The 24,136-nt window shown below is 32.4% G+C and overlaps 1 protein-coding gene and 1 long non-coding RNA gene across 4 annotated transcripts; one reads left to right on the top strand and one right to left on the bottom strand.

The window, feature by feature from the left end:
- Nucleotides 1-1,490: 1,490 nt before the first annotated feature.
- LOC115887178 lies at nucleotides 1,491-3,352 on the bottom strand. Its single transcript, XR_004051027.1, has 2 exons — nucleotides 3,126-3,352; nucleotides 1,491-1,970 (listed from the first exon to the last, which is right to left on the bottom strand). It is a non-coding gene; the product is annotated as an uncharacterized LOC115887178 (long non-coding RNA).
- Nucleotides 3,353-9,198: 5,846 nt separating this feature from the next.
- LOC115887117 (aspartyl/asparaginyl beta-hydroxylase) lies at nucleotides 9,199-23,678 on the top strand. Of its 3 annotated transcripts, XM_030906444.1 has the most exons (12): nucleotides 9,199-9,414; nucleotides 9,532-9,699; nucleotides 10,736-11,199; nucleotides 11,256-11,328; nucleotides 11,458-11,532; nucleotides 12,552-12,683; nucleotides 12,744-13,046; nucleotides 19,115-19,233; nucleotides 19,543-19,777; nucleotides 19,832-20,172; nucleotides 21,161-21,648; nucleotides 23,437-23,678. In XM_030906444.1, the coding sequence occupies exons 1-12, from the start codon at nucleotides 9,369-9,371 to the stop codon at nucleotides 23,585-23,587; spliced, it is 2,595 nt and encodes an 864-aa protein (XP_030762304.1). In that variant the 5' UTR covers nucleotides 9,199-9,368; the 3' UTR covers nucleotides 23,588-23,678. The 3 variants fall into 3 exon arrangements, with proteins under 3 accessions (XP_030762304.1, XP_030762305.1, XP_030762306.1); XM_030906445.1 differs by lacking the exon at nucleotides 11,458-11,532; XM_030906446.1 differs by lacking the exons at nucleotides 11,458-11,532; nucleotides 12,552-12,683; nucleotides 12,744-13,046.
- The last annotated feature ends 458 nt before the right edge of the window (nucleotides 23,679-24,136 follow it).

The following is a 24,136-nucleotide window of genomic DNA, read 5'->3' as shown; positions in this document are numbered from 1 at the left end:
ATGCATGTCCTCAATATACGGTAGAAAGAAACAGATTCGATATACGTGGTGAAATTCGTGAAAATTTAACTGAGGTGGAAAAAATTAAAATTATTTTGAAATTATGAAAGATATTAATATATACCACCAACTGTGATGCTCGCCTGTGATACTCTAATCCAACTGTGATACTGTGATGTAAATAATTACCTATTTTTCTTGTGTTGTTTTTTTTGTTTTCTCTATTTTTTGTGTTTAGTTATTTTGATCTTTTTGTCACTCAACTTGAAATGTTTATGTCAATGTAGATTTTTAAATTTTAATTGTCCTTGTAAGGGTGAACCCCTTAAGGATATTGAGATAGATCCCTGTAATTGCATCATTAACAACAACGAGTTGTATATGGCTAATGATCCTGGTGATCGATGCCTAGGAAAAAAAAAGAGCGCAGAGTGCATGTCATGCGTTGTATGCCATCATAAGGAAAAATCCTTTGGTCTGATGAACTTAATGAATGCAGAAACTAGCACGCATGTAAGAATTAAGTCCTTTTTACTTTTCTCTATACTATTTTTATTTTGTATAGAACCCTAATTTACTTTTAGCTCCATCTATGGTTACGTAAGTAAGGCAAGTTTGTTGGTTCCAGTAGGCCGCTAGTTTTATTTGGTGGTAAGATTCGTACGGTGTGTACGCCTGCCGCTAGATGGCGAGATTGTGTAGACTTTGCCATTGTGGTAGTACCTTTGGTACTCAAATGCGATTATTGCATTTTGTTTATCAGATCGAAGGATCCAGCAAAGTCAGCCTGATGATGGGGATATATCTCCGAAACCGGTCGTCGGATGGCTTTTTCCGTCGATCTGATGAACTTATTGCAGAATTTGGCACATATGTAGGAGTAAAGGCCTTTTTAATTTTCTCTAAGTATACTATTTTTATTTTATATAGAACCCTACTTTGCTTTTAGCTCCATCTATACGGTTACGTAGGTGAAGCAAGCTTGTTAAAGGTTGATTCTCACTATACCTTCCGTATCAGCTCACTTCCGTTTCCCTTCCGTTTACATAAAATATTATATCACCTAAATGAATAGGACAATGCATACTATCCGTTCCGTTTCCCTTCCGTTCCATATCCTTTCCTTTCATACATTTTCTTGGCGGACGGACTGAAGCGTATCGGAAACAGCGTTGTTAAGTTCGTACATTTGTACCAGTTCTGTTAACATTTTGCTGATATTTACTGATTCTTTTAGCTCTTAATTAAATCTATTACCTTTTTCAAAAGATACAAATTTTTAAAATAAAACTTTTTTAATAAATTGTGTAATAAATTGTACAGTAAAAAGTATGGAACTGATACGTAGCGGAAGCTTACTTATAGCGTCAATACAATAAAAAATATGGAACGGATATGGAATGGAAACGGAAGGTATAGTGAGAATCAACCTTTATACTATTTTGCTCACGATTGTTTGCTTCACAATGTAGAAAAGAATAAAACAAAGAAACGTTAAAAAATTGTCAATTTTATTTGGGTACTTGGGTACTATTATATACTAGATACGTACTACATATTTACAAATATATAGCGACCGCTAAAAAGTTTGCAACAATATGGGTATGAATAGACTGTGGTTTGTATCAAACTTTTTAAAGGTTACTGTATATGGACTACTGGTTTGTTACTATATCTACTAATTGAGAATATGGAATTATTTCATATGACTTTGACAGTTTAATATTAACATTCCTTGTCCAATTTTAAACAACACAATACTATAGAGGGTGTTAATTTATTGAACATATCTTGCATTGAAATTATAATTAATTTTAATAAATATATCACAGCGTATTTTTGAAGTTGTCCTACTGAGTTTTGAAGCCCCAATCTTGTTTGATCATGTCGGATCCCTTTTCTGCTATTAGGAATGTGGGAGCATTAGTGTGTGCGGCTGGTATTTCTGGTATCACAGATGCGTCCATTACCTATTTTATGAAATAAATTATACACATTTAATAAAATTGAAACAACTTTAATTTATTATTATATATAATTAGTTTTTATTTTTTATCTAATTTATGATTTAATGATTAGTTTTTATGTTATATTTTTCTTTCTACATTAAACGTCTGATTAGTTTTAATAGTAGGCTTATTCCCCTGTTTGATTTTTTTTAATTTTGAAAAATCGATTTTGCGTATATTTTAGAGTATATTGTCGACCTAAACGCGTCACTTTTCATCTGCATCACAGGAGCAATGAAAATCTGCCCCATAGCAGCAATGGAAGTCTTTCTAGACCCAAGACCGTCGCACATTGTCATTGGGAGATATGCCAATGCGACAAATTTAGAATGGTCATTGACGGAAACAGTACTGTGGTATAGTATAACACACACCTCACTGTAGTATTGAGCACCAAAAAGAAACGTTTGCTCTGAAGTTAAAAGACCATACCATAACCATCGGTATACTATAACGTGGTATATCAATGCTTCCAAAACTAGCAGGTACAGGGATAGTAGTATTTGGGCCGAAAACTAAATACTCCGAACCAATGGGCACCTACTCCAGCATCCAGCATCCTTCAAACAGAAATCTCGCTATCGGAAGATGCGTACAGCTTATCTTAGGAACTGTTGGAAACATGAAATAGCTATCTTATCCGAGAATGAAGTAGCCTTAAGAGCGATCAAGTCAGTAACCATCAATTCGAAGTTGGTCAAAGAATGCCTAGAGAACAAATAAGGCAAAGAAAATAAAATCCTCCTACTCTAGGTCTATGATCTAGCCACACTCTACAAATCGACCAAAACCTTTTTTTTTCTGAAGTGGAAACAAACTTAAAGCAGAACTCAAGAACCTGGAAGACTCTATCCGTAACCTGGAATGGGAATCTTCCAACGGTCTAAGACGGTTTACACCAGACACCGGAACACCTCATCACTGAGTGTGCCGAAACGATAACCATTCGTGTCGTTAACTTTGGTACAACTGATATCGGAGATGGAGAACTAACCTCTGTAAAACCGTTTCAAATACTCGCTTTTGTCAAAGCCCTGAGACTGTATGATTTCATGACACGCATGTTTAGGCATAGAAAATTATTGTTTACGTTTAGTTACTTAATTGTTTACGTACTCTAAGTCCCTGTATTCCATATACTTTTAGTCGTGGATTTACAACGGCACGTTTGTCAGTTTTCGGGCCCATTTTGCAAGTCCCACTTTGATGGTATATCGTGAAGGTAAAGTGTCTGGCCATACATTCAAAATATGCATCGCTTCCAAAAGGTCTATCAGCACACTGTGGTATTGGAATGTTGTGCAGTTTAGCGCCTGAAAATGCATTTTATGTTATATCTAGGAAAAAGGCACACAGTAAATACAAAATAACAGTTCAATACTCCGTAGCGTCTGAAAGCTTATTGCTATTTTTTGAGGTTAAGTATAAAAGAAAATATTTTAATTTTGCTGTTTCTGTTTTGTTTTCTTTTTTTTTGTAATTTTCAAATGAGGGAATCAGCGTAAATAAGGAGGTGATTCAATTTTTAAAATATAATTCCTTTTTCTAACAACTTTTAATAAATGTTACCCTCGTTAGTTATTAACAATTTCTAGTAAAAGTTGATGACAGTTCTTCTTTACAATACGCCCAATCTATATACCGGGTGCGTCTCAAAAGTGGCTCACCCCTATAACTTTTTAATTTTTTCAGATAAAAAATCGAGACTTGCTATGTTAGTTTATGATATAAATTAGGATTAATTGATTAGTTCAACAGCTTCGGTCACTTCCTGTTTCACCGGAAACAACTGCAACTTTAAACGGCACCCTCGGTGTTTTGTTACTTTATTTTATAGAAATGACATTCTTAATAGAATATCATGCTGATATATTGACAAGACATATGTCAACTTATAACATTTTCGAATATATTTCATTTTGAAAGAAATACGCAATTCATAACGACACTTGAATCATCGCTCAAAAAATGCTTTTCCATGCTAATGAGCCACCTCGTTCCATTTGAAAAATGAGATATATCAAAAATACGATTTAAAGGCTATTTTTAACCCTGTTGTATCATGGCAGACCTAAAACATTAGACGATCAAACGATCAAATCTATTTTGGCTCCTTGATTAAAAAAATAATGACAAAAAAAAAAAAAAAAAAAAAATTTGAAAATTTAGAATACACTATTTTGAACCGAAAATGTCAAGAGTTGGTATATAATTTTAATCGTCATATCTGTGAATGTCATTTATCGAATAAAGTTAAAAATAATGAGAGTGCCATTTAAAAATCAAAAGTTTGAACTATTTCCGGTGAAACAGGAAGTGGCCGAAAAGAGCAACTGAATCCAGCCACTGAGNNNNCCCGTATCAGTATGGCACCAGTAGTTCATTTATTGTTAGAAACGAAATTCACTGGAACGATGGTAAACAGCGCAATCTTTTCTTGGCACCAGTTGTTGATGCTTTTGACTCTGGCCCTTTTCCTACGGAACGGGGCATGAATATAAAATGCCATCAAAGTGCTCTAACGCAGGCAAACTTTAATAAACATTGCAATTTTTTTTCTCTGTTAATTTTCAAGAAACAGCGGTTTTTTTGAACTTGGCCCTTTCTCTACGGACCGGCAAATGGTTTTGAATATGGGGTGTCCTTGTCATCTGTACATCGTTTCAGGTGGTCTCGTTGCGGCACAACCATTAATAAATGAGCTACAATTTTTCTTCTGTTAATTTTCAAGAAAACAGCGGTTTTTGGAGCTGGCCCTTTTCCACGGACCTAAGTGATTTTGAATACGGGGTAGTGTACCCTTGTCATCTGTACATCGTTTCCAGATGGACTCGTTGCGGCACAACCCCTAATAAATGAGCTACAATTTTTTTCTGTTAATTTTCAAGAGAAACAGCGGTTTTTGAACTTGGCCCCTTTTCCTACGGACCGGCAAATGGTTTTGAAAACGGGGTGGTGTACCCTTGTTATCTGTACATCGTTTCTAGGTGGACTCGTTGCGGCACAACCCCTAATAAATGAGCTACAATTTTTTTTCTGTTAATTCTTTCAAGAAAACAGCGGTTTTTTGAACTTGGCCCTTTCCTACGGACCGGCAAATGATTTTGAATACGGGTGGTGTACCCTTGTCAACTGTATATCGTTTCCAGGTGGTCTCGTTGTGGCACAACTCTTAACAAATTGGCGGCGATTTTTTTTTTCTCTGTTCTACTTAGGTAAAATGACAGTTTTTTGATTCTGGCCTTTCCCTACGGACCGGCAAATGGGTTTGAATATGGGGTGGTGTACCCTTGTCATCTGTACATCGTTTCCAGGTGGTCTCATTGCGGCACAACCCTTAATAAATGAGCTACAATTCTTTTTCGGTTAATTTTCAAGAGAAACAGCGGTTTTGAACTTGGCCCTTCCCCTACGGACCGGCAAACGATTTTGAATACGGGTGGTAAAAAATCTTGTCATCTGTACATCGTTTCCAGATGGTCTCGCTGCGGCACAACCCTTTTTAATAAAATGAGCCAATTTTTTCTGTTAATCTTCAAGAAAAACAGCGGATTTTTTAACTTGGCCCTTTTCCTCCGGACCGGCAAATGGTTTTGAATACGGGTTGGTATACCCTTGTCATCTGTACATCGTTTCCAGATGGACCCGTTGCGGCACAACCCTTTATAAATGAGCTACAATTTTTTCTCTTAATTTTGATGGAGACCAGCGGTTTTGTACTTCATTCCTTTCCTACGGACCGCTAAACATTTTTGAATACGGGGTGGTATTCCCTTGTCATCTGTACATCGTTTCCAGATGGCCCCGTTGTGGCACAACCCTTAACAAATTGACGGCGATTTTTTGCTGTCTAATTTATGTAAAAATATCGGTTTTTGAATCTGGCCCTTCCTAAAGACCGGCAAAATGGTTTTGAGTATAGGGTAGTGTACCCTAGTCACCTATACATCTTTTCCAAAGGGTTTCGCTGTGGCACAACCTTTAATAAATTAGTATCGAATTTTGCTAAGAACTAGATAGAATTTAAATTTTTAAGAGGATTTTTAAAGCAATCTATATCTCATAAAATAATTATTCATTTTATATAAATATTAAACTCGACCATTTCTATTAACTTATTATATAATTCTTTTCTAAATCTTATTAATAATAAACAACAGAAAAGTGTCGCTGTAGATATATTTTAAATGAGGCGTTTCGACACCGAAAACCGTGGATGTGGCTGAAATCGGACGAAAAGCGTCGTTGCCATATGTTTACTATGGTTGGGATTTTTCTGAAACCGTGGATGGAAAACCGTGGCTATCTTCACGCCGGTAAAGGTTCATACTTTCATAGTTGTCGATTTTCGAAAGAAATCAGTACATATATATTATTTCGTATATTTTTAATTTTATTGATTTTATCTATGTTATAGGGCTATCCCTATAACATAGATAAAAAATATATATATTTTATATATATCCCTATAGGGCTATATATAAAAAGTCTAGGGACTGTTTTAAATACAGTTAGGTCCTGTTTGATAGATAAAAACGAAGGTTCTGAAAAGGGTTTTACTACTATTTTACGGTAAATTGTTTTTTATCGTCCTTCAGATGAAACGGAATGTTGTATCAGGTTCTCTAACTGTACCATCGAGATAGGTGCACAGATTCACCCTCTATTCTACCTGGTTTTTCGGCTGGAATCTTCTCAAATTGCTTCCGTATCATTTTTTAATACGAATTAATGATTTTTTTATTAAAAGAATATTTTTATCTGTGAAGGTAGAATAGTTTTTCGATTTTATTAGAGTTAGATTTAAGAAAATAAAGAGGACTGTATTCTTTTTATGATAAATGTCCAGTTTCGTCGAACACCTTGAGTTTGTGCTGCTGGACATTGGTGACAATCGAAACCATTATAGTTTTTACAGGGCCAGGGGTGCAGGGGGGCGGTAGGTAGCGCTAGGGCAAAGCGGAGGGCCTTATTCGAAGGGTAGAATCGTGGGAAAGGAGTATTCCAGCCCGTCACACCGCCGCCACGCGACTAAGGGCATTATATCCTTAGGCCTGTCCGTGGATTTTAATTTCGAGGAAAGACGACTAATCTTTTTTTTTCAATGAAAACTAAAGCCACGCGTCTTAGTTTTAACTTTAGCATATTTATTAACATCCCAACACCTGAAATTAATTTAATACAATTTATAGAAATTCTTTTATACGAGGTATAAAAGCAGGGTTGGCATGATTTAAATCAAGTGATTTTTTTAATTTTATCATGTGATTTAAATCAAAAAAAATAATTTTATTGAAACTTTATTATAAATCATAAAGTTATAAAAATGTGTCCTAGAAAAGAAAACTATAAAAAATATTTCTATAAAAGATATAACAGATAAATAAATCGAAAAGTAATTGCAAATGTTATAAAACTATATAAAAATATCTATTCGTCAATTTAAATGTTTTTACCGATTTTTGAAGTACAGTACGTCTGTCCGTTCTGTGGCTACGGGGTATCCGTGAGAGGGGAAACGATATTCTCTCGATGTTTTTCGTAAAAAATTAGACGACGCGTCCCATCAACAAAAATTCGACAAATTTGCAAGTAGCCAATAAAATGAGTGGGCGGAGCGATTTGCGGTGACGTACTCATCAAGTCGACGTATAAAATATATTACTGTTTATTTAAATGTTTTTTGTCCGCATTCCTTTCATAGACACAGATCCAACAGACGAACTGTAATTTCGTGTGAATCCATTAGACCGCTAAACGCAGGGATTTATTTTAAAATTTATGTATAAATGACAAAAATTTGCTGTTCGAATACATATCATTCGCAGTCTAGTGCAGAACTAGGTTCTTCTGATATAGACACTATATCTTCATTCCCGAGAATTTATAATCGTTGTCAGGAAATATGTTGTTTTATATTTTTTTGAAACGGTTGTATTTTTCCAAATTCTTACCGACATTTTGATCTGCAGTTTTTAATCAACAAAAATTAATTTTAGTTCCAACAAATCATTTTTTAATCAATTTCAAACATTGCAATTAATATAAACAGCAATCGAGCAACAATCTGTACACTCGTTAAATTTGACACTTAATATCAGTTTAATAATATATTTTTGTACTTTTGTGCTTAGGCTTTACTTTTATGCTTAGGCGTTAAAATGACAAAAATTAATACTTTTGAGACGTTTGCGAAAAAAATTTTTCCCCTATCTGCTAAAATAAAGTGGTGGAGGAAGGTTAGATCTATCTTTATTTAAGTGTTAATAACTCCAGACTGGATGATCAGAATCCAACAAACGAGGGCTCGTTTAAAAGAGCGTTTCTTACTCTATATTATAACATAAGAATAATAATAATAAGGTTTTGAACGTAGGCGCTAGGGGGCGCTTTCTTACAATTTAACAAACATAGCGAGTTTTTTCAAAAAAATTAAATATAATAGTATGTGTAATTTTAGCTGATAGTAAAGAGTAGTAAAAGCTTAAAAAGTCAGCGAAAACCGCATCTTGATATCTTCTTTCAAACCGAAGATATTAGCAAAATTATAATAAATACCAAAAAATAAGCCTGTAATTACCTTATTTTTACAACACAGTATCAGTAATGCCCATTGTAAAAAAATAAAATAAAAACAGATAGTTTATTTTAAAATCGACGAATACCATAATACCAGATGTATTAATATCTAATAATTAAGATATTAATAACAGTGAACAAGAAACGATGATTCAGTGAAGTCATGGTAGGCTTTGGAAAAAAGTTGCTTTTGACGTAATAGTATGAACGTCAAATTGTTATTAGATCAACATTTTGATAGTCTTTTATCTTTTAATTGCTTTTTCAAAATGCTAACAACTTCAACTACTTCAAATAATAAAGGCATTCTGAAAAAGCAATTAAAACATAAAAAACGCTGCTAAGACTATCAAAATGTTGATCTAATAACAATTTGACGTTTAAACTATTACGTCAAAAGCAACTTTTTTCCAAAGCCTACCATGACTTGTACCATGACACTGAATCATCGTTTCTTGTTCATTATTATTAATATCTTAATTATTAGATATTAATACATCTGCTATTATGGTATTTTGGTATTTCGTCGATTTTAAAATGAACTAACTATTTCTATCTTATTTTTTTGTTAGAATGGGCATAATCAAACATAGAAAAACATTTTTTTTAGTATTTTCCGAACACCCTGTAGAACTAAGCTACTGAAACAAATGAGCTTCGTGGAAAGTCGGCAGTGCTCGTCGAGCCGCCATTATTAAGTAACGAGCGGTGATCCGGGGCGAAAATCAAAATTGGCTTTGTTTTGATGGTGGTGTGGCACTTTTAAAAATCTTTCCCAAAATGTCGGGGGAGGTGCGAAAACGCAAAGACAAAAAGAAACGCAAAGGTGAGTCCCGTCCGATTAATATTCCACGATTTATTTTTAGTATTTTCGGCTGCGAGTTATTTTTAAGCCCCCGGCGCACATTTTCATTGTTACTTATGCCGATTTCGTTTTTTCTAGACGAGGATTTGAGTCTCGGGGCTTCGAACGAAGACCTCAATATACACGTTTATAAGGAAGGAAGTACCGGAGGGAATATCTGCGCCAAAATCGTCTTCGTCTTACTTTTTTCCGCTCTAATTGTCTTAATAGGGCTGATAGTCAAAGAAAATCAAGGCCTAAACGAACGTAAGTATACTTCAAGTTCCAAAAAAAACCTTTAGCACACGGCCACACAGAAAGCGATATTTGCGTGAAGCGTCTTTTGCCACTAAAACAAAATAACAGGATTATACAGGGTTAGTGTTAAATAAGTGGAAATAATTTTAACCTCAGGTAGTACATTTTGATCCCAGAAACACGATTATGAGGCTTTTTTCGCGAAAATTTTTTTTGGAAAATTTTTTTTGGAAAATTTGGAATTTTTTGAAAAAAAAAACCGGGAGGCACATATAGCCGCCCATACTAAAATCAACATATATAAAATGCTAATGTTTATCTGTGTCGTCTCTACTGAAGTAACGACTTGCTTTAGAAAGTTGCTTTTTTACTAAAAGATTTGCTCTTCTAAAAACTGTAGGATGCGCCAGGCTTCAACTAGTATGTTAATAAAAAGTTGGTAGGCAGTTCTTTTAGTTTCAAAGTAAAGGAATTTTTCCATTTTTTTTTATCTCAAAAACTGCAACTTTGACTGATTTTGATGTTATTAAAAGTTTTGTTGCAAATATTATTCCTAATCTTAAATTGAAAACCGCGTTTCGCTAGCTACTGTAATTTTGGAGTTACGATTTTTTAAAATTTTTATCCCCCTCCCATAACCCCTTACCTAATTAAAATTGCTAAAACAAATGGCAAACAATATTAATTATTTTTACACACGCCACTGGCACTAGCAGTAGATTGCCTTCGTCGTCGAATGTCCAACCCGTTCAACGTTCGATCCAAGCATATCTTTCATCTTCGTCTTTTTAACGCTAACCGCCCCGATCTCGCCTGTCTCTTTCTCAAAGGATTGATTGTTGAACTGGCCGGAAATTTCAAGAGCTTTTTCATTACTAATTGACAGCTTGATAGAAACTGGAGACCTGCCGCCTCTTTTGCCTAATTTTAATGGACACATATCGAGATAAAAGCTTCAAACGGTAAAATCGCAAAAGCGTTTCACACGCAAAAAACGCTTTCTGTGTGGCCGTGGCCTTAGTTATCTTATTTAACACATTTCCAGTCGAACACGTTCCAGTAGAATCTCGTTTCTCTCAAATATTCGAAGGATGGGTCGAGAAAAATTCTGGTGAACACGACGAAGACCATCAAGATTCCCATCAACTATCACACGAACACGATGACGATGATGAAGATGACCACAACGAATCCGAAGAACACCCAGCAGAAGTTTCGGAGGAAGAACAGTCTCAGGAGTACGAAGATGAATCAGTTCCTCAATCCGAAGAACGGACTGAAGAAACCGAAGAAGAACCTCAAAGCGAAGTTGAAGAAGATGATGATAATACTGTTGAGGAGGAAAATGAATCAGAAGAAAAGTCCAACAGTGTAGAGGAAGAAGAGGATGAATCTAAAAATGCCCCAGATGAAAGTACAGAGGATAATGATCAAGCTGACGCTGAAGAAGAAGAAGTTAATGAAGAGACCGCTGCAGCGGATGAAGAACCTGATTCAAGTACAGAAAAAGTGCGACGTTTGTTTTTTTAAATAAATTTCCTGCTAAATTCTATGCTTTTTTTTAGATAGAAGTAGAACAAGAAGAAGTGCCAGTAATTGAAAAAGTCGAAGATGTCAAGCCCAAAGAGAGCTCTGGCCGTAAGTGTTTTTTTTAGTTTTTTTTTACGAAATTGCGGTATATATTTAAGGCAGTCTAAACGTAAAAAAATATAATTAAGTAGTTCAAGTCAGGAAATGCAGTATTAATAAACAACTATGTTTTTACAGTGGCTACAAAAATTGGCGTAGGAGTAGCTCTCCTGACTGTAGCATACAACGTCTTCCTTAGAAAAAGACGACCCGGTCAGTAAACGCATGGCCCATATAATATAACACCAATTAATGGTTTTGCTCTGCTTTAACCTTAGAATAAGTATACTAAAAGATACAGCACACCACTACAATAACTATGCACTATTCAAGTTAGGATTGGTTTCTCATGTGTATCTTGAGGATATATTAAGCTGTATCTTTTCTATATTTAATCTAAGAATTTAACTAGCCACTAACAGTGCATTTCCTGATACCTATGATAGTCCAGGAGGCAGTGAATTTTTTTTTGTACTTGTTTTCCCAGTTGCTGAATTGAATATATTTGTACTGCCTAACACATTTTCCGCCTCAACCAAATGCAAATATTTTTAGGGCTAGTATATTTCAACCTCAGAAACACGATTATGATTTTTTTCCGCGAAAAAAATTTTTTGAATTTCGAATTTTTTGAAAGTTTGTTAAGTTTTTAGTTAAAAAACATAATATCTTGTGCACGTTGCAATATAGGTAGTAGATTAAATTTACAAGAATGAAAATTCAAAAAAGATTCAGTGGTTCTCAAAATTTAAGCAAAAACCTTTTTTTTGGAAATTTTCAAAGGAAAATAACTCTGTTATTTTGGACTTATTTGAAAAACGGTAAAGAGAAAATATGTTTCTTTTATCGAGAGCTACCAGCCCTGAAAATATTTGCACTTATTCAAGACTCACCCTGTATATCTGAAATTTGCGTAGAATGTCGTACCGAATAAAGCTATCGGTGTTTGCTGACTGGGAAAATAAGTACCGAAAATCTTCATTGCCTCCTGGACTACAAGCGTTTTTTCTTATATATAATAATATATATACGTCTGCTATTGTAACTGTATTCTCGATGTTACTCCACACTTTTGTATTTATTAGTGCTTTTATAGTTCACATAATCAGGACGCTTTTATAGCTGAAAGTTTTAAAGAAAAAAATGAAGATGTATTTTTTAGCTTCTGGTCTAATACAGTTTTATCAAGGCCAGACATTTCATCACATCGTGTTTTTTTTTATTTAATTAAGATCCTCTAGAGATAAAACCAAGCCAAGACAACGAACCCACCCCTAACATATCGCGGAGAAACACAATAATACCACCACCGACTCTTCAAGAAGTCGAGGCAGATTTGCCCGACTTAGAGTACGAGGAAGAAGGTACATAAAATTTGTTTGAGCGTTTTCGGATACTTAATTTTAACGTGCTAAATGAACTAGCCTATTCGGAACAAGAAGACGATTATAGCGATGAAGATAGTCATAGTGAGCACAGATCAGCTAGAGAAGAATACGAGGATCTTAGAGAAACGTACACCAGCTCGATGACACCGGAGGGAGAGTTTGACGCGAAGTTGAAAAAGTTCGAAAACGACGTCCTGAAGGACGAAGAAGATTTGTTGGAGGAAGAAGACTTGGAGGAAGATATAAATAATGAGGAGATTGAGTCCGAAGAAGACTATGATGATGAGGACGAGGAATTGCTGAAACGGCTTGAGGCTAAATACGGAAAATTAGGAAGAGGTAAAATTATTCGAGCGGAAGCATTGTTAGCTTTTGTGATAGTTTAGACGTTTAGACTGCTTTAGTTAGTTATAAATTACAAAGTTAATTTTCTGCTTAGTACGGTGGGTCAAAAAAATCGACTATTTTTTTTAACTTTATACTAGTAGTGGGAACTATCGAATGAATACTATCGAAACATTCGATAGTTGCAATTCATTCGAATAATTCGATAGCTAGTAAGAAAACATTCGTTGAAAACTATTCGAATAAAAATTATCGAATAGATCCGTCATCTGCCTTGAAATATTGTATTCTAGTAATTCGGCAGCAAAAACCATTCATTTATAAAATTCATTCATTTATGAAATTCATTCATTCGTCAGGATCGATTATAATAAAATATTAACTGAATTTTAGTTCTCGCCTGGCGACGTAGGTTTCTTTCCGAGAAACCCGACAGCGGTCGATGGCAATGCTGTGGCAATGCTATGAAAGAAGCCGGCATCTTTGATTTTTTGCGGAGTCAGATATAGATAAGGACACATTATTTTTTTATTGAGGTGCGAGTATTTATACAGAAAATACATTATGAAAGGCGCTGTTGCCATATTTTGGTATTAGTTGATATTAGCAAAGAATATTATTGTTTGGCTTTAGTTAATTAGGGATAGTATGTCTATATATTCTGCATTTTTTTTTATTAATATTCTGTTGTTACACTGCAATAATACTAGTTATTTTGGATGTAGGAAAATTATTTTTAATGTTTTTTAGCAAAAACTGGTTTAATAAATAATAATAACAGTAATAATTTGTTATACCTATTAACAACAAAATTTAAAATCATTTAATATAAATATTTTCTTTTAAGTAGTAGCAAAATATAAACAACAAATTAGATGTCAAAATTATTTATATTAGATCCCATTTAAAAATAATATAGTCTCTAAATTTTTGTGGCAACGTTGGTTTATTAAATAATAATAATTACAGAACTAATTTGTTATATTAACAACAAATTTTAAAATCATGAAATATAAACATTTATTAATTTTCTAAGCGTGCAGTGTAATGCAAGGAAAATATAAATAAAAATTAGAAATCAAAATTATTTATATTCGGTACTTTATATTACTATTTAATAATAATAATATTTACTTTTACTGGTATTTACTTACTAAAAAATAAATGAAATATTTCTTCGCAAAAAACTACATGTAAGAGAATTAGCATAAACAAAATACAAACATCGTTAACTTTTTTTTAAATTGGCACGTGTAAAACTTTTAATTTAATTTTCTCACCCCATAGTCTGAGTTCGATAACCATTTACTTAACCACATTAATTAATATAATTATTAAGTTCAACTAATTCATATTATTAAAACATCTAAAATACAAATATGTATTTTTAAAATTAATTGTAAGTTCATCTCATCTCTCTTAAAAATTGCTACTTCTCAAAATTTCCCATTAAAAAATAGACCATATACCATATAAAATTAAATAATTGAAAGATCGGGCTACGGAAAATCACACAAACTTTCGGAAAAATTTTGACCACCTGCACACGCACACAATCGTCAATTAAAAAAACTACTATTTTAGTATTTTAAATATTTTAATAAACGCAAAAATAGCACAGTATTTATAAGGCGAAGTTATAAAAATTTGGAAGAACTAATAATGCACTGACGCACACAAAAATCAAACGAATACTAAATTTCATTTATCAAAAACATTCGATAGTCGTGGCTCAACGATAACCATTTAGTCGCACGGCGAGGTTGTCACATATGCTTTAGTATACAAATGAATGAATGATTTTATTCGAATAAAACCATTCGATAGTTGAAATCATTCATTCATTAACCATTCGATAGTCTAATTCATTCGATAGTTCCCATCGCTACTTTATACTCTTGAAAAACACACCTCAAAAATATTCTCTCCAAGTATTAGCTCTTAAATTTAATAGGAAGGTCTTCCGCCTTTCAGTTTTCTATTTTTACCTTACTATTAGCACAGAATATAGCTAGAAAGCTAGCTAGAATAGCTAGAATATAGCTAGCTACGCAACAGAAAAATACTCGAAATGAAAGAGCTAAAATTGCACAAATAAAATACTAGATGGCGCGACAATATCATAATCAGAATATAATTGGAAATTTTCAACTTTCGGTTGTGGATCGATGTAAATCGACGGGACGTCGACGGCATTGAAGCTCGGTTAAATATGCACAGTTGCCGATTCAAAAAGACTTTAATTGGCATCCCATTCTTTTTCTGGTGTATAATAATTTCTTTCTAGTCTTCGTTTCTTGTCAGATCCACTTATATTAATTATTCGTTTGGCTTTTAAAATAGTTTTAATTTTAAGTATATTATTAGAAAAAATAATATGCTCTCAAAATACATTTTTAATATACACAACTTTATTATATTAACTAAGAAAATAACTTTAACTACCTTTAAAATTAATAATACACAGGGCGATTGATAGTGATATTTATTAATGCTGAAACGTTAGTAATGAAATATACGTTTAATAATAATGGAAATGATTTATTAAAATGCAGTACAAAAAATGTCAATTGACTAATAAAAATACTATAATAACAATTTTTTTTTGTTTGCCACGTTATTTATATAGACCTAGGTAGATTTTAAAAAGGACACAGGTACAATTAATAATAAATTAGTTCAAGCATAAACATTCAGTTTCGAAAAAAAAGTTTCGGGGAAATTTTACAAATTTTGAGTTTCTGTCGTGATTAGTGTTATAAATGCAAATATTTCCGTTGGAAATATTTCCATGGAAATGGAAATATTGGAAATTTCCAAACGTGTCTCGGAAATATTGGGAATATTGGAAATATTTTAAAAATACTTAAATCTTAAGTATTCGTCATTAACGATTCAAACCCGATGTTTAATAATATATCTTTCTATATTTTGTAACCCTATAAACATTAAACTTACTATAGAACAGTTTTTACAAACATATAATATGGTGAATATATCGAGTTTGAGGATTCATTGACGGAACGCAGTTTTAGCGTTTATAGTCATATTCATTCAAAAAATTGGGCGCTGCACAGTGTAACGAAATCCGGAAATGCAGGACATTAGCCCAAAAACAAAAAAAATAATTCATCAAGTTTTTTATATAGATGGATAAAGGACATCCCAGAGCCCCATCATGTGAGCTATTTCTTGAGTTGACCTCTCTTAGTCGGGGAGTTATGGCGAGTTAAAATTATGGTTTCCTTAATTTACCAAATTTTGTACAAAATTTCATATAATGAAATTTATTATTTTCAGAAGTTTCCCTTGTGTTGTTCAATTCCAACAATTTGTTCCGTAAAGAGAGGTCTTTTTACTAACAACAAACCCTGAAAAAATGTTCCAATTTTTTTTTCAAGTCTAGTTTCTACATGTTTATTATGACTTTCAAAAAACGCTTGTTCAGCGCAAGGTTATATACAAAATATCATAGGAGTGAACCTTCTAGTATACTCATTTTACAAGAAATTTCATCCACCTAGATCCGAACCTGGAGAAAAAAAAATTTCTTTCACGGCATAATTACGTTTTCCATTGATTCGACCGTAGTTTTATCCGTAAAGTTTTTGTGCTATAATTTCTTTATTGAAAAGCTATACGCTTGCTATGAACATACTGAATGCTATTTTTAGGGCGAGGAACCATCCTCACATTGGGGTGGGGGACAGTTTACAACAATTCAGAAAATCTCAACATTGGAGAAAAATTACTCAAGAGAATATTTTTTCAAACCGGCAAAATTTTCTTCGATGTATTTAACACTCCACCCTCAATGCTGCATCATTGTTGGAGCCAAACTATTGAAGATCTTTTGCACAACTTATTGATATATTCAGATCTTCTACTTTCACATCTGCGACCAAAGCACTCTAAAAATAAAAAAGTAGACTTGTTTCCGGAAGCGAAAGAGCTCCTGTATATGGATGGAGAAGAAATTGAGAATTATTTTTAAGCATGTTTTATGTAAGTGCCTTACATATTATGTTATTTTGAAATAATATACACCCCACATAAATTATCGCATCACTTATTAATTTGGAAAACTGCAAAGTATTCTTAAATTCTCTTGGTTAACAATAATCTGAAAAGTTATTTGCATTAATAGCAACTTGTTAAGGAATGGAAAGTATACCATAACTCAGGCAGACCTTAGATTTAAGTTTTTCACATAAAAATGTTTGAAGTGTTTCAAGAATAAATCTACGAAAAATATAAGTGTTGCGAAATTTTTTGTGAGGTGTGTATTATGGTTTCCTTTGTTGAAGTTGAATACGTTTTTTTCGCATATTATCATATTATTTAATACTGTTAAATGATATTTGCCACTTGTGTCGTTCTCTTTGAGTTTTGCAGTCTTATCTAATTTATCCCTTATTATTTGAATATTTAGGAATGTTGATTGGTTTTAATATATTAGCGGGAGATAAATGATTGTTCGACAGTAATTTGATAACGTTTTTGGTCCATAAGACTATAAACTCTTCGTAAATAAAAAATATACCTGTAAAGTCCTTTTTTATAAAACTTCGTATTTTTTGACCTTCCATTACGCCTTTTTTCTTTTAAATTTTGTTTGTAGAAAACTGTTTTCTTTTAAATTTATCGCCCTCTATTATGTAGTAGCGAAACTACCGCATCAAAATATCTGATTTGGAGACAGGCTTTAAAAGCCTGTCTCCTTTTGAGACCTACGATTTTATACATGTAACGAGGCTTCTGTTGCGTAGCTAGATATTCTGTGCTATTAGAAAGAAAAATTCATATATCGGTATCTACTATTTGGAAAAAATATCTCGTCTCATATATTTGTAGGAAATTGAATTCTCTACAAAAAAAGTCTCTTACAATTTTTTCGGAAACCTCACCGTTCGACAGTTTTTAAAGGTTGAAATTTGATTATTTTACGACGATTTTTAAAAATTTTTAACCTTCTTCCATAAATTGCTGAAAAAAATAGGAAACGGCAATTGATCAATTTTTATTTCCGATACTATTAAAGATTTTGACGAAGTAGACTGGCAAGAAGATGTTATTGAGTGTGATGCTGATGACAGAGATAAAGACATGCCTGATGCTAATGACAGCGATGAAGATATGCCTCTTGCTCGACTAGTGTGTCAAAAATATTTTTTTTTCTACAAATTTAACCTTAATTTATTTTTTTAATTTGAAGAATAACTCTTTATTTGTGTTTATGTATAAGCATTTTGTGTTCTGCGATGTTTTGTTATGATTTTTATAAATAAATATTTCAGTTTTTCTTATAAAATATTTCATATATTTCCAATATTTCCATATATTTCCAATTAAGTATTTTATCGTGAGTTTAAATTAGTGGACCCACGGAATCCGTAACAATATTATAAAAATAATAAATTTTCGAACAGAGAACTTCGATAGTAGTTACTTTCAAGACAGAAACTTAAATTTGTAAAAAATTTCCAGAAATTCATAAAATAAATTGGAATTGTTTGAATTATTAATCAAAAACTGTTAAAATTATTGTGCATTAGAGTTTGACGATGAATATCTTTTAAACGGTTAATGTATTCGACTAATCATAAGAAACCATTTTTGTAGAACAGTGAATTTCCTACAAAAGCACGAATTGCGCATATCAAAATGATTTTTTGTTAACGAGTTCACAAGAAAAAAAAAATCTGCCTTAGAATAATCAAATTTCAACCTTTAGTAACTTTCGAATGGTGAGGTTTACAAAAAAATAGTAAGAGACCTTTTTTGTAGAGAATCCAATTTCCTACAAATATATGAGACGAGATATTTTTTTCAAATAGTAGACACCGAGATACGAATTTTTTTTTAAATAATGAAAAAAACAGAAAACTGAAAGGCGGAGGAACTTCCTATTAAAATTAAGAGCTCATACTTGAAGGGAATTTTTTTGAGGTGTCTACCAACCTTTTTGTCAGAGTATAAAATGAAAAAAAAGTCGATTTTTTTGACACTCCCTAATGCTTTGTGTTTTGTATGTCCAAATTCTTTTAAAAGCATGTTTTTAGATGTGAATGTTGGCGATGAATCTGAGTCGGAAGGCGAATATGAACATTCCGACATTACAAATGTACGAGATTATGAAATAAAGAGCGATTTAGATGCAGCACAGGAGCATCTAAAGAAGGTATATTCCCTCTTTATTTATATTAAATTTTATTTTAATATTTCGCGTTTATTTCTTTTTTTAGGAGATTTAAAAAACCCTTTTTGTTGTTTTGTTTTAATTTATAGACCGCATTGCTAATTTGTTTGTTACTTTTTTTGTTTGAATGGAATGTTAATTTACTGTGACTGTAACGCATCTGAAAATATTTTGGTACAATATTTTTGCGGCTTTTTCTCGTCAATCAATTTTTATTAATATTCCGCACCTCTATTAATAAAAATTGAGTGTTTTTTACTAACACTGATTTTTTTTTTCTTATTTAAATAGAATGTTGCTTATGCTAATAAACTGTTTGAAGCCCTCCTGCAAAAATACCCTAATTCTCCGCGTTCATTGTTTGGAAAAGCCCAAGCTTTGGATATAATGGCTGAGCAACAGCAAAGGAATGACCTGCTACAGCAAGCTTTACACTATTATTCGAGAGCTCTTAAAGTCAGTGATATTCCTGATCAGTTGTTTGTAATCGCAGCCGAAAGGTACATAGATAGAGCTAGATTTCTAGGTAAGTTGAAGCTAAAAGTGAACATTGAAACAATATTTCCTTACGATTTTTTAGGACAGTATAGTAAGGCTGTTAATGTTCATTGGAAATTGATTGAAAGGTTTCCTGATAACGCTACATATTTGAATAATTTAGCTGTGACATATTTAACGGTCAATTCGGTTGATGAAGCAAGAACTGTGTTGAAAAGAGTTCTAGGAAAATGGCCGAATGATGGGTTTGCTCTAGTCCACTACGGGTTTATTTTAAAGACGACCGATAACTTGTTACAAGAATCAATTGACTATATGTCCAGAGGTTTGAAGACTAAAGCCCAAGGTGTAGTTGATGGACGATTCTACTTCCATCTTGGTGACGCCCTTTCTAGACTTAACAAGCCTGATGAGGCCATGAAAGTAAATAAATCCTTATACTGAGTGTTTCATAAACCACGTGACATCTCTCGTGGGAAGATTTCTCTAGGAAAAATAAGATTTATTTTTCATATTATTATAGGTCCGATTCGACTTTGTGTCGTAGCTACAGGGAGTTATTTTTTCGACTTATTATAGTTTTCTTCCAAGTATTTTAGCGATTCCAACGAAATTTGGAGGGTAAAAATTACTATGAGTTCGACATATTTTAATGCTAAAAAAATGTCGACATAATCACCAGGGACGTGCATATGGAATATTTTTCTAAAAAAAAATATGTGCGCCACTGACTTTTTTTCTTTTGTTTGTGTAGACCGTTAAATGCTAATTAAAAGTTGTCTCTTGGTATTTTGTCGATTTCGGGCTCCTTGATGAGATAAACTCAATTTAATTAATTTATATCTTAATCCAATAAATTTTTAATAGTAACCTTTAAAAATTTTTAATGTCATTAACTTGTCAAAATGTTAAATAAGTACTCATTGATTACTCATCAAAAATTATAAAAAAAGTTCTTTTTAACATGAGTGCATACATATAAAAAATAGAACTTTTGTATTTATCTTAAATACCATTATCTTTTTATGAATTTGCTGTAGGTAGCACTGAATATCAGTGTAATAAATTTAATACTAAATTAGATTAAATAAATAATTTATTAATAATAATTTTTTTATTATAATAAAATTGCAGTTATCTCATCGTGGAGATCACACTTTTGCGAATAAGAGGAAAAAAAGTCAGTGGCGCACATATTTTTTTTAGAAAAATATTCCAGTGATAACCCATATGCACGTCCCTGGTTAATCTGTCGACACTTTTTTAGCCTTAAAATATGTAGCACTCATAGGAACTCCTACCTAAAAATAAATCTTATTTTTACGTGAGGAATCTCCCTACGAGAGATGGCACATGTTTTTTGAAACGCCCTGTACATTTGTTTATGGAATATATTAATATTTTTTTAAAGGTATATGAAGAAGGCGTAAAAGAAAAAGTGTTTATGTCAAAATACCAAAGATCCCTGTACAACGTCCCAAGGCTTACCGCAAAACCATGGTGGAGCCTGGAGGACCTACCTTCATACAAAAACCTGTTTTCCATGTTAAAAGACAACTGGAAAAAAATCAGAGAGGAAGGACTGTCTGCTTTGAACAGCCAAGGGTATTTTGAGGACGAGGCTGAGAATCTTAAAGACACCGGGACTTGGAAACAGTTTGAACTTTTTGCCAGGAGCAGAAAACACAAGAAAAATTGTGAAAAAAGTCCTGTTACTTGCGGAATTATCCAGAGCTTTCCAGATGCAAGCAACTGCAAACGGGGCCAGACCAAATTTAGTGTCATGCATCCAAACACCCACGTTTGGCCACATTGTGGACCAACCAATTGTAGACTTAGGATTCATTTAGGATTAAAAGTTCCACCAAATACTTTCATTAGGGTTGCTGAACAAATAAGGTATAGTAATAAATAATTTTGGCTAATTTTATTCTGTTTTCCAATTAACTATAATATGCGTCAGTGTCTGTTATTATTGCATGATTGTGCCGTAGAATTATCAGAGTCTTTACAGCAAGATAGATTTTAACCAAATACTTTCATTAGGGTTGCTGAACAAATAAAGTATAGTAATCACTAATAAATAATTTTGGCTAATTTTATTCTGTTTTCCAATTAACTATAATATATGTGTCAGTGTTTGTTATTATTGCATGATTGTGCCGTGGTGTAGAATTATCAGAGTCTTTACAGCTAGATAGATTTTAACCAAATACTTTCCACCAAATACTTTCATTAGGGTTGCTGAACAAATAAAGTATAGTATTCACTAATAAATAATTTTGGCTAATTTTATTCTGTTTTCCAATTAACTATAATATGCGTCAGTGTCTGTTATTATTGCATGATTGTGCCGTAGAATTATCAGAGTCTTTACAGCAAGATAGATTTTAACCAAATACTTTCATTAGGGTTGCTGAACAAATAAAGTATAGTAATCACTAATAAATAATTTTGGCTAATTTTATTCTGTTTTCCAATTAACTATAATATATGTGTCAGTGTTTGTTATTATTGCATGATTGTGCCGTGGTGTAGAATTATCAGAGTCTTTACAGCAAGATAGATTTTAACCAAATACTTTCCACCAAATACTTTCATTAGGGTTGCTGAACAAATAAAGTATAGTAATCACAAATAAATAATTTTGGCTAATTTTATTCTGTTTTCCAATTAACTAATATATGTGTCAGTGTTTGTTATTATTGCATGATTGTGCCGTGGTGTAGAATTATCAGAGTCTTTACAGCAAGATAGATTTTAACCAAATACTTTCCACCAAATACTTTCATTAGGGTTGCTGAACAAATAAAGTATAGTAATCACTAATAAATAATTTTGGCTAATTTTATTCTGTTTTCCAATTAACTATAATATATGTGTCAGTGTCTGTTATTATTGCATGATTGTGCCGGTGTAGAATTATCAGAGTCTTTACAGCAAGATAGATTTTAACCAAATACTTTCCACCAAATACTTTCATTAGGGTTGCTGAACAAATAAAGTATAGTAATCACTAATAAATAATTTTGGCTAATTTTATTCTGTTTTCCAATTAACTATAATATATATGTCAGTGTTTGTTATTATTGCATGATTGTGCTGTGGTGTAGAATTATCAGAGTCTTTACAGCTAGATAGATTTTAACCAAATACTTTCCACCAAATACTTTCATTAGGGTTGCTGAACAAATAAAGTATAGTATTCACTAATAAATAATTTTGGCTAATTTTATTCTGTTTTCCAATTAACTATAATATGCGTCAGTGTCTGTTATTATTGCATGATTGTGCCGTAGAATTATCAGAGTCTTTACCAGTGTCTGTTATTATTGCATGATTGTGCCGTAGAATTATCAGAGTCTTTACAGCAAGATAGATTTTAACCAAATACTTTCATTAGGGTTGCTGAACAAATAAAGTATAGTAATCACTAATAAATAATTTTGGCTAATTTTATTCTGTTTTCCAATTAACTATAATATATGTGTCAGTGTCTGTTATTATTGCATGATTGTGCTGTGGTGTAGAGTTATCAAAGTCTTTACAGCAAGATAGATTTTAAAAATATTTTTTGGTTCAAAAAATGAGATAGATAAGTAAAATTATGTATTGTTATATTTCTATTTTTTTTTTAAATTCAAATAAGAGTTATTTTAGGTGCTACTATGTTTTTAACTGTTTTAGATCATGGAAAGAAGGAGATGTAATAATTTTCGACGACAGTTTTGAACACGAAGTGTGGCATAATGGGACAGATTTAAGACTTGTGTTGATTATAGACGTTTGGCACCCAGAACTAACGTCATCTGAAAAAAACAGACTCTCATATATCTAGAATGGATAATATCGTTTATTACTCTATTCCAAATATATCATTTTTACTTGTTGTTGTACATATTGTCAATATATATGTATATGAGAACGATTATTATGGTTTCTATTAATTAACTTACCCTTGTAAGCCAATCATTATCTTGTTATTAAAATGTATTATTATTAGTATATTGAGATTTTATTTATTGCGCCACTTTTACCCTACCTCCCCTAAAGTCCATTACTATTAATATATTTTAAACAAATTATTCGTTTTTAATATTAAATACAAAGCAAGATATTGTAAGCATGATGTTACTGTGTAATTATTATAATTAATATTCCTATTCTAAAGGAAAAACTGCATAAAAAATGCCAATTTACTATATAATCTTTCATCAGTAATAATAGTAAAGGATTTAATGATTACGTCGTAGGACGTAACCTTGCAAGATGTAAATAATATTCAATGCATTTTATTGATTAACTTATTCGTTTTACGGGAATTCTTTAATTTTAATATATGTAATTATTTTTGTTTACCCAAGGCTCCTCATTATGCAACCAAACA

Source organism: Sitophilus oryzae, unplaced genomic scaffold (assembly GCF_002938485.1).
Source record: "Sitophilus oryzae breed Bouriz unplaced genomic scaffold, Soryzae_2.0 scaffold_552_pilon_pilon, whole genome shotgun sequence".
NCBI classification, from domain to species: domain Eukaryota; kingdom Metazoa; phylum Arthropoda; class Insecta; order Coleoptera; family Curculionidae; genus Sitophilus; species Sitophilus oryzae.
The sequence above is the reverse complement of the archived record's forward strand: the minus strand, read 5'-3'. Positions and strand labels throughout refer to the sequence as shown.

Coding starts and splice junctions, on each gene's coding strand:
- LOC115887117 (XM_030906444.1), top strand. CDS start 9,369: ATGTCGGGGGAGGTGCGAAAACGCAAAGACAAAAAGAAACGCAAAG. Junction 19,234..19,542: donor CACAGGAGCATCTAAAGAAG/GTATATTCCCTC, acceptor TTATTTAAATAG/AATGTTGCTTATGCTAATAA. Junction 19,778..19,831: donor AGATAGAGCTAGATTTCTAG/GTAAGTTGAAGC, acceptor ACGATTTTTTAG/GACAGTATAGTAAGGCTGTT.